This window comes from Antedon mediterranea, chromosome 4 (genome assembly GCF_964355755.1).
Source record: "Antedon mediterranea chromosome 4, ecAntMedi1.1, whole genome shotgun sequence".
In the NCBI taxonomy this organism is placed as follows: domain Eukaryota; kingdom Metazoa; phylum Echinodermata; class Crinoidea; order Comatulida; family Antedonidae; genus Antedon; species Antedon mediterranea.
The window spans coordinates 28,072,323-28,083,732 of record NC_092673.1 but is presented as its reverse complement, the minus strand read 5'-3'; the positions used below and the strand labels follow the sequence as shown (position 1 = coordinate 28,083,732).

At 34.9% G+C, this 11,410-nt stretch overlaps 1 protein-coding gene across 1 annotated transcript in view; it reads right to left on the bottom strand.

Moving 5' to 3' along the window:
- Nucleotides 1-19: 19 nt before the first annotated feature.
- The window catches only part of LOC140047753 (uncharacterized), a 53,165-nt gene continuing 41,774 nt past the window's right edge, over nucleotides 20-11,410 (bottom strand). The window contains exons 21-38 of the mRNA XM_072092787.1: nucleotides 10,717-10,824; nucleotides 10,131-10,391; nucleotides 9,579-9,770; nucleotides 7,340-7,521; nucleotides 6,609-6,789; nucleotides 6,315-6,455; nucleotides 5,881-6,003; nucleotides 5,428-5,550; nucleotides 4,912-5,157; nucleotides 4,674-4,796; nucleotides 4,130-4,255; nucleotides 3,720-3,842; nucleotides 3,130-3,258; nucleotides 2,394-2,516; nucleotides 1,617-1,730; nucleotides 963-1,088; nucleotides 356-478; nucleotides 20-42 (exon numbers count right to left, since the gene is read on the bottom strand). Coding sequence (XP_071948888.1) covers nucleotides 20-42; nucleotides 356-478; nucleotides 963-1,088; nucleotides 1,617-1,730; nucleotides 2,394-2,516; nucleotides 3,130-3,258; nucleotides 3,720-3,842; nucleotides 4,130-4,255; nucleotides 4,674-4,796; nucleotides 4,912-5,157; nucleotides 5,428-5,550; nucleotides 5,881-6,003; nucleotides 6,315-6,455; nucleotides 6,609-6,789; nucleotides 7,340-7,521; nucleotides 9,579-9,770; nucleotides 10,131-10,391; nucleotides 10,717-10,824 — 2,567 coding nt within the window. The remainder of the gene's footprint in view (nucleotides 43-355; nucleotides 479-962; nucleotides 1,089-1,616; nucleotides 1,731-2,393; nucleotides 2,517-3,129; nucleotides 3,259-3,719; nucleotides 3,843-4,129; nucleotides 4,256-4,673; nucleotides 4,797-4,911; nucleotides 5,158-5,427; nucleotides 5,551-5,880; nucleotides 6,004-6,314; nucleotides 6,456-6,608; nucleotides 6,790-7,339; nucleotides 7,522-9,578; nucleotides 9,771-10,130; nucleotides 10,392-10,716; nucleotides 10,825-11,410) is intronic.

Sequence of the window (11,410 nt, the reverse complement as noted above, 5' to 3'; positions counted from 1 at the left end):
TTAAAGGTGGCAATCCTGTTCAAAAGACAAACACACGATGCTCTATATAAACAAATTCAGTAACAAAGTCTTTAGGTGTAGGCCTATGTTATAATAAAAAAAATCATGAAATCTGAGGATTTTAACCAAGGATTGGTAGTTTAAGCTCTGTCATCTACACTATCAAACTATTTTGACAAAAAAAGTATGATGTGCCTAAAATGGTTGCGATATGTCCAAATTTGGTAGTGATGTGACATCATCATGTCCGTATATGGGCACATCACATTTTTGTTGTCACATAAGTTTGATAGTGTAGATAGAGCTTAAAAAATAGAACCTACAAAATATAGTAAATAAATATAGTAAAGCTTACCAATACAATCGTCTGCACCATCAGAGGTGTAACCGCCAAGACATTCACATGCATAGGATCCTTCAGTATTGTTGCACACGGCACGGCTATTGCACGTGTCCATTTGCAAACATTCATTCACATCTGTATGTGTAAAGTTAATAGTTTATGCAATTCATAATGAAAAATATATCCAAGATATTTTTATTATGCACGAATAAGGTTTATCGCAAATAGCTTCAATTCAAGAGTCATTTCACAATGCATGATGGGAAGGGTTTGGGAGCAAACGTCACGACGCGTACGTACAAACAACAAATCACGTACGTATGCGTTGTTACGTTTGCTCCCAAACCTTTCCCATCGAAGCGTCGCGCACACTATTTGCGCTAAATCGTATTGACTCAATGGTGTTACTGGTGTTAGATCAACTATGTACAAGTATGCCTTTCGTTTGTGCAATTTGATGTATTTTTCTTATCTTTTATTGTCCTAATTATGCGAAGCAAAATGAATTTCCAATTAAAGTGGACTAATCAAATTTCTTGAATCTTTATTCTTTCTACTCCTGTCACTAAAAAGGTTTTCGAATACTTTTTACTATCCCTATTTCGTGAATCAAACTTACCAACACACATGATTTCATTTCCAGAAAATCCTGTTTTACAGACACACCTATAACCACCCTCTTGATTCATACAGTCGGCATTATCAGTGCAGTCATATAGTTCTTGCGACTCACATTCATTGATATCTGAAGAAGAAGATGATGCATTCCAGTTATAATAATAATAATTGTCTTTTTAATAGGACCTATAACCAAAATAAATGTTTCTCTAAAGCGCTAGGACCACAAGGCACGAATAAGATAGAAATTACGTAATTTTTTCCATATGCTATTCAAATGAGATGGGTTTTCAGCAACTGTTTAGAAGCTGTCAATATAATTGATTCTTGATCGATTATGGAAGACCATTCATAAGAATAGAGCTGACCGGTCAGCGAATGATACAATGATATTTACAGACCATGGAATATATAGAGTGATATGACTTAAGTGGACTAATCCTGGACCCAACAAAGTGTTACATTATAGGGCTGTGTCCTAACTAGGAGTTGGCCATAATGTTGAAATATAGGCCTATTGTCTCTCTCACGAGAAAGTGGGTTCTTATCCCTGTCAGGTTTCGTTTTAGGCGTTTTAGTCTACTACTAATGTTAATATTTGCGACTATAGGCCTACTCAAATGAGGTTGTGCACAATATAGGAAGACACTGGTACCTGCGCAATTTTCTCCAGTAAATCCATCAAGGCAATTGCATCTGTACGTTCCTGGCTCATTGATGCATTCAGAGTTTGCGACACAAATACTACTATTACGACATTCATCAATATCTGTTTGAAATTAAAATATATTATTTTATAAAATATGATGAACATAATTCTCAAGAAAATGAAACTGTTACATAAAATCATTAATATATATAGATATTTTTTAGCAATAACCTGTAACATAGAACAAAGATTGGAATGGTCGAACGTTTAAAATCTCTATTGCATAACATGATAGCTGATGGAATATACATGCATCTAAATATATCTGTTTTAACTTGGGTATGGAGTAATCTACTCGATATGTTAATATAGTATTGAAATGGTATTATGTTTCCAATTTCCTGATGATTATTAGTAATTCCCCTTTAAAAAATATTATACTGCATACTGAGATGAAATGAGGTTATGTCAATTTTTTTTAAATAAGTATGTAAGTATGCTTTGTAGGTGTTATGACATTTATAATTGGAATAGGGTTGTGCACGCTGCATTAAGTCCATCAGAAGCTGGACAAAGATTTCTGTGCAATCTATAATACATGTGACCTTTGAATAGATCTCAATAAAGCATTTTGGCCTAACTCTTGCCAATCCATCCCTTGGTATCCAGTGCACAATGGATCCAGTCACTGATACCCACAGCATTGTCAGTAATTATTCGTTATAACATGGGATAGAGTACCTGATATGATATGACCGTATTAAAATTAAAATAATAACATGCCTTGGCAAGATCGAAGGTCGGATGCCAGGTCATAACCACTGCTACAAGAGCAAGTGTAACTACCATCAACATCAACACACACATCCGCACATGCATTGTCTGTAGTGTTACACTCATTTATATCTGAAAAACAAAACAATTAATGAAACAAATTAACAAAATAAACACATTTACATTTGTTATTTATTATAGCAGTATAGAATTGTGTGCTCTGATTTGATCACTAATTTATTCTTAAGTGCTGTTTACACTATCAAACTAGTTCGACAAAACAATAGTATGAATAATATATGAAAATATGGTAGTGATATGTCCATGGTAGTAATGATATTATAATTTCCATATATGGGCAAATCACAATTTGTTTTTTCACAGAAAGTTTAATAGTGTAGACAGAGCTTTATTCTTTTATTAATGCTTAATTATTTATTTCAAACAAATGTATATACTGAACACACATAGAAATTTTGAAACTATACTATTTATGTATTCATAAACTCTATTTTAAAGACATTGAACTTTGATAGAGATAATTGTATTGTGACTGATGTAAGCATTGATTATTAAAAGTTGGAGTGGGTTGGATACAAAGTAGGCCTACGTACAACAACAGAATACAAACTAAATACATGTGTTAAGCTCTGTCTACACTATCAAAAAAATGTGATGTGCCCAAATATGGACATGGTGACGTCATATCACTACCATATCTTTACAATATCTTTCCTGAACATACTTTGACAGGTTGTTCCATTAATAAGTTCATAGCCACTATTACAGAAACATGTAGCATTGCCGTTAACTAACACACAAGTAGCTGACGTGTCGCAGGAGTTAGTATGAGCACAAGAGATCCCTTCCAAAACTGAAAATAATGATAATTGTTAGCTTTTAACATTGTCGTTCGTGACAGATGCCTACCAATATAGGCTAAATACATATATACATACAGATCCTGTCAAACGGTAGTAACTTCAGCTAATTAATATGCTACATATTATTTAACATTGAGTATTTATGCAATGTCTACAATATCAAAATTTAGTGATGTGCCTATATATGGTGATGTCAGATGAGTACCATATTTAGGCATATCACACTTTTTTTGCCAAACTAGTTTGATAGTGTAGACAGAGCTTAATTGCAGTCATAAAACATATATTTGAAAATCTATTTCAAACCGTTTCATACAAAGCTGGGAAACATGTTTTTTGTAAAACAAAACTTTACAGAAAACCCAACAAAGTTAATCATCTGTCGGTATTGGAAACTACTTCCAGTGTATTAGATAGTAAATACTTCAATTGTCTTGTTGAGGTAACTAACCTGTACAGGAGTATTCATCATTTGCAAGCTGGAAGCCTGGAGAACAGGAGCAAGTATAGGAGCCATCTGTGTTTTGACAATTTTGACTACATTCATCAATACCAATTTCACATTCATTCACATCTAAAAAAAGATAAAAAGGATTATTTCAATTTTGGAAATCTTTGATTGTCTTTGGTTCAATGGTTAGTTATAATACATTATTTTGTCTACATTTTTACAAAAGATGGGCTTATTAAAAAACAGTTGTACTTGATAACAATATCGCAGCAAAACATAAATTTAATAGTGAATGTTTTTAGGTTCTACCGATGATGGAAAATATATTGGCTAGATAGCGAATTCCAATGTTCTACCAGTACTCTCTGATCGTTATGGTAGGTCTAGTCAAAAGCATAATATAAATGTACCTGTACATGTGACACCATCTCCCATGTATCCACTATTGCAGTCACAGCTAAATGTTCCTGGCAGGTTTGTACAGTTCCCATTGGAAGAACAAGGACTAACTACATTTGCAGTACATTCATTAATATCTAGAAAAAGAAATAAATACACAATTACACTGCACCAAAATAGCAGGTTTTAGTACTCGAACCGAGTATCTATGGTTTGGAAGATAAGCATCAACGCCCACGAAGCTCGACTTAACCTTTCTTATATAAAACTGCAAATTGAACAGTATTGAACGAACGGTATTGGGGACTGCATGCACAATTAAATACACTAAATATCTTTCATTAAAGGGTCTTTCACACCTGGTCGGCACGGTTCCGGTCCGGCGAATCTAATGTTTTCACGACGCTTTACCGGCTATGCGCGTAGCCAAATGAAAACGAAACATTGACGTTTGCCTTGCCAGCGCCGGGCCGAACCGTGTCGGAACAGGTGTGTAAGACCCTTAAAGCCTGTATTATTTCACAAGGCAAATAGAAACACAGTCACAGTATATACCTGTACAAACAGCTCCTTCTCTCAGATAATTGTTGATACATCGGCAGTTATAGAACGGGACAGTATTAATGCATTCCTCGAACTCAGGACAAATGTCAGGTGTCTCTACACATTCATCAGTATCTAGAATGAAGCAAAGTAAATAAAGAATACAACAACTTTTTAAAACCATGTTTTTTCAAATAACATTTCATATAACACTATGTAGCCAATACCTGAAAGCGGTAGTTCTACTTACCAAAACAAGCCCGACCGTCGCCATCATACCCATCAATACATGTGCAAGTATAACTGCCAAATACATTGGTACAATTTGCATTCGGATGACAGTCTGCGATTTCGTCTGTACATTCATCAATGTCATAACAATGTGTGCCGTTACCCGTAAAACCAGATTTACATTGGCATCGGTAAGAACCAACCTGATTAATGCAATCTGCATTCGTGTCACAATCATCCAGATCCTGACGACACTCATCCGTATCTGAAATTGAAAATGATGTTTAGGTTAACACACATTTTAGTCTAGGTTATAGACATATGGCGTTTTATACGTGTAATACTGCTTTTGTATGTAGTATTCAGACAAAAATCGAAACGCTGACTGGTGGATAATACAAAATAATAACTGTCGTCGCTGAGGATAGTATTGCTGCTTCGTACATGCACACATTAAAACTTAAGGAGTTTTATTGTACATATTTTAGTTACTGAATCTGGTGTATCCTAATTTATGAATTGTAGTTGTACGTACCTTCACAAGTTATTCCTGTCCCTGAATAACCATTGCTACATTCACATACAAATTCACCAATAGTGTTTCGACAGCTAGCGAACATGCTACATGGAAATATCCCGGTCTGACATTCATTAATATCTAACAATAATAGATAATAATAAGTATTTGCTATTAACAGGAAATAATGAGTTTTTTTTACACCAAACTTGTTACAATGTAGATAACACAAGAAACTTGCAAAAGCAGAGGCCGATATCAATCTCTTAAAGTAATAAAGAATATATTTAACCGTTTCCTCTTCCTATACGCACCATAATGATTTATAAAGCTGTTTAGACTAAACGTCACTATTATGTGTATGTTCGTTGCGTGTCATACAAAAGGGAACTTAATTTCTATGAGATAATTACTGAATAATTGAAATGTAAATATCTAAATTTTTCAATTGCTCAAAAATAGCCACAATACCTTCACAAGTTACTCCATCGCCATCATAACCTTCATTACATGTACAATTAAAACCGTCACTGGTATTCTCACACGTGGCACTATCATTACAATTATCTGTTTGTCTATCACACTCGTCTATGTCTAAAAAAAGCAAAATAATAATTATATTTTAAGCAGTATAACAATACAGTGTCTCCTATGGAGTAACAAATAAAAATACATAATATTGGGAACTAACAGAAGAAGCATTAAATAGAGAAGTATGGAGAAAGAAGACTGTCATAGACGTATGCCAAATGGCAGATAACGCGAGGTATACAAGGTAGGTTATTAGATACTACGTGGGGTCATTTCACAGGAAAGTGTCTTTTTATGTATGTAGAGTAGTGCGCATAATATAAAAAGAAAACTGAATTTAAAAATGCAGTAACAAAACATGTTTCATACTTTACCTAGGCAGTCTCGTTCATTTGGATGCAGCTCATATCCAGACCTACAACTACATGTGTAGCTTCCCAGGGTATTCGTACATAATTGGTCACAGAATGGGGCACCTTCAACCTGATCTTGTCCAGCAGTGCATTCGTTGTAATCTAACATTTGAAAAAAAAAATGAAAAAATAAAAAGTATTCTAATGAATAGGAAAAATCTACGTTGTTATGATATTAATTAACAACATTTAGACAGGAATTAATAACTACTACACTAAGAAAAGCAACATGCGCAATGAACCTCGACCTCTTACCGTAGCAACCGAATCCATCGCCTATTAATCCACTTGGACAGCTTCCACATGTCGCATTCTCTTCTGGAGCCATATTGTCTATACAGATAACACCGGTGTGGCAGGGACTTTCCATACAAGCGTCGAAATCTTCAGAACAGTCGAATCCATCCCAGGCGGCAGAGCAGACACACTGTACAACCTTTCAATGAATAAAACATAATCATCATATTATTTGATTCACATAGACCACCCATTCATAATGGAAAGGGTGTGTAATTATATCAACATTTCATTTTTATTGATTTCAAAAAAATACATCACATACTATAGTATTGTAAGAGTCAAATCATTTTCAAGAAAATAACATATTCAATTTAGGAACTCGTCTTCAGCGAGTATTTCTTATATTTGACGTTTGAAGGTTTCAGGTAGTATGATAAACAGTTTGCAGTATACAACGTCATGTATGTACTTTCTGGTTTCCTCTCTTGACGACGATAGGAGCCATATTGTTAAAACGTCAAGAAGCGTCTTTTAAGAACCACACTTTATATCATATGATAACTTTAAATCAAAGTTTACGACCTTTTATCATCTGCTCGGACTATGACTTTTACTGTGACGATTTCATCCATGTATTATTGTTAAGCCAATGCGTCACGAGCATCTCTTTTTAAAATGGAAACTAGCGTAAGATAAGATATTACTATGTCATTTAATGTCATAATGTAGCCTAAATCATTACTTACTGCAAACTTGTCATCATTAATGTCATAATCGTCTAAAAGATCATCAAAGTCACACGTTCCGCCATTGATGCAGCTGCATATACGAACTTCCATTGTGAAGCTTGTAGTCTGCGCGGTGTCACTCACATCAAAAGTAATGTTTACTCTTTCAACATTAGTTGGTGTCCACGTAAATAATCCGGCTAAAGTTAAACAGATGGATATATAAAGAAACACTTAAACCAAAAAACAGTGATAAAAAGAAGGGGGCTGAAAATGGACCACAACACTAGGCTAACCTCTTACTCTTTCTGAAAGGTACCCTAGGGTTCTTTTAGGTACACACGAGTCAGAGTACACTGAACCTCCAGCTGTATGTCCTATCTGAGAAGACTTGTTCTAACACAATAAGTTTGGTTGAGGAGTGCCTTAAATCTGTAACGATAATTTCTTCTGTGCCTTTACATGAATTAATGTTCTTTGCCTGATTTGTTTCTATATATATATATATAATATTCCTAGCTTAATTCCTCCACGAGATCCATTTGGTGGAATAATGCGTGGTTCCAACTACGACGCAACGCGACGCAGCGACGTATTGACGAAAAATGCTGTATTGCGTAATCACAGGTGGGAACCGACGACGCAACAGTGCTGCAAACGTCGCAGGTTTGATTTTACGCAGGTGGGTATCTATATATAAATTATGGTTAATTCTGACATAGGCGAGCACAATGCAAAAACTTCGGTACAAATCTCCGCCTTGGATACCTACCTTATCTTTCCGAGATGTACCGCGAAACGTAGATTTGATAACATTAGTGTGCACGCCGACGCTATTGTTCCATATTTATATCTTAGGAAAATATTATAAAGAGTTTTTTAACAACATTTATGATTTCAACATTGGATTTTCCTCTCAATTTCAATTCTTCCCGGTCAAAGTAATTTCCGGGTTTAAGATAAGTTCACCTTGCAACAACCTTAGTTTCAAATATTTTCTCTCTTTTAAACACAAGGGAGCAGTTAAAATAATAGATTTGACCCTAAAGGTGACTGGAAACAGGCACTTTCCATCAATCAATACAGTGTCCCTTTGGAAAATCAGATAGTAGGAGTGGTTGGCCATTAGTCATAGCCATTTCAGTTTTTTGTTTATTTTAAAACATACCACGCGTGTGTGAAGGTACAGTAGTTAAATTATACTGCAAATTAATAAAGATCAAATTAAATATACGTCATAAAGAATCAGAATATATTGTGGGGAATAGTTTTATAAAATTACATAGGGAGATTTGATGATAAGACATTTTTCGAGTGAAATCCCGATAGCTGAGTTTTATTGAGTAAGCTTGCAGGAATAACTGTAGGCTATCTTCCTGTGTCCCGTTAGGACCGAGATGTCTGCCCATGTTGCAAGCCGTAATGTCTTCTTTCTTGGGCCCACTCTGTTACGGCAGTTTCAAAAGATGATTAAATTAAATAATGTATTAATAATTATTAGGATGGTATTCATTTGAATAAACGCCTCTCCAATAAAACATCACTTTGAATAATAAACCCAACCCCCCCCCCCCCCCGCCCCAACCCAACTATCTAATAAACGTCCATCCACATATTTATAATAACAACATTATACTATTTGTAGTAGAATTCACCGCACTGTTATCTACAATTTACCACCAAGCATTTGTTATTCTTTTTTAGCACTTTTCATATCTATTAGAGGATTTCATTTGATTATAAATGTTACCATATTATTAAAACTAACAAATTTAACATATATCCCTCGAATAAGCACCTCCCTCAAATGACCTCCGCCTCCCCAAAGGGCCCTACCAAACAATAAAAACTATACTTTAAAATGTTATTAATCATCTAAAACACTGTGAAACAAAGTAGTTTAGTTTTACGAATGTCAAGCATTTTCAATAATGGTAACCGACAGAAAACGTAAAAGGAGAACATTATCATTCCGAGAACCATCGTCTACACATCCTAGAGGGGAGCGAGCGAAGCGAGCTCACCCTCTAGTAAACACAATTATTTGAAGGGCATTTTTTTACGTTGTGTAGGTTGCGTTACGTTGCGTCGCTAGTAGGAATCAAGCTTTGAGTGGGATGACGCAACAGTGCTGCAAACATCGCAGGTATGATTTCACGCAGGGCAAACACAATTATTAGAAAGGCTTTTCTTACGTTGCGTCGCTAGTGGGAACCAAGCTTAAATCATCATTGCATGACAATTGTAATATATTTACTTGAGCTATCCATGTTAAAATCTGGATATTCCATTTCAGTGGAGTATGTTAACACTTCGTTAGTGTTCTCGTCAGTGGCGTTTACTTGCAATGTTACAGTTTCATTTACACGAACATACAACTCATCCTCGCCTATCAATACGGGATCACTGCTTTGATCAATAATGTTAAAAATAACTGGTGGTATGTTCTCTGCGAAGATAATGTGACGAAAGAAAGTTATCACTCAGGGGTAATTATTACTTAATACAAATCCTAACACGGTATTGAGGATTTGTACAAATCCAAGATTTCTACCGATGATCATATGTAAGGTTACTTTTATGGTAGGCTTGGTAAAATAAACTCAATATACTATATTCTTTGATGAATAAAGCTCTGTCTACACTATCAAACTTTATGTGACAAAAAAAATGTGATGTGCCCATATAAGGATATAATGATGTAATATCACTACTATATTTGGGCATATCACTACCATATTTGTTATATACATAAGCATTTATATTACAAAAACAGAAGAAAAAAAAAAGAAGAAAGAAAATAACATACCCAATGTTTCTGCGTCATTGATATTTGATTCTTCAGTAGCTTTGGTACTTTCACCAATAGCTAGGTTACCTGTTGCTAAAACATCAAACAAACACTCTTTGTTGCCGGCACATAATGCTTCCCCATCTGATAACAATTCTGTTCCGGCATTTTGTTCTATCAGTTCATCAAGGAACTTTGGCCTAAAAGCATTATTGTTAAATTCGGCATAACTTTCATTCTCGGAATAGACAAACATTGCCTCTTCTTCTGTTAATCTCCCTGTAGACAAAAAGATCGATTATACTATGTTACCTATGTTAACATAACAAATAATTTCATGTAGTTAAAGATGGAATGTTCTGTTGAAAATATAACCTTTCATCTTTCACCTCATACACTCATACACTATAATACTTCGAACTACACAAATAATATGAAGGCCTAATACTAGAAAGTAACTACAAAACCAATAAAAAGGCTACTTGTTTTATTGCATATTTCATGCGATATTATTTCCTTAACATTATCTAAATAACAATAAAAAAAGAAACTAAATGAAAAAACTTGGCTATCACCGCCCTCAATAAGCCATTTAATTACTTACAGGTATTAGCAAAATCAAATATTTCAGACTCTGATGATGTGTTTGTATCCAGACATAGACTACTTGTTCTATTGCATACTTCATCCGTATTGTATCCATTCCATACACCTAAATGACATTTTCAGACTTAGTTTATAAACATATCTATAGTATAGATTAATTAACGCAATCGAATACTTTATGTTACTGGAAAAAAAAACTCAGGTAGTTATATTATAGATAGTAATCAGATAGAATAACAAAAAAACATATTTTTTTTTTATAGATAGAGGCAGATTACAATAACTACCAAAAAGGCCCGTATAGGTTTTCCCATATGGTAGGCAGATACAATAACTTACAAAATAAGCCCATAGTTTTTCCTCATACAGTAGGCAGATACAATAACTTACAAAATAAGCCCATAGTTTTCCCCATACAGTAGGCATATACAATAACTTACCAAATAAGCCCATAGTTTTTCCCATATGGTAGGCAGATACAATAACTTACCCCAAATAAGCCCATAGTTTTTCCCTATACAGTAGGCAGATACATCAGCTGCGTAACAAGGGGGTCTTGTCAGGGAGGGGGGGGGGGGGGCAAAGAGGGGAAAATCCTTCCAGACACCAAGTACTTGAGCCACAGCCCCCCCCCCCTCCATGGTGGGGGCTGTCGCGAAGCGAATTTTGGTAAATGACACCCCTAGATCGTC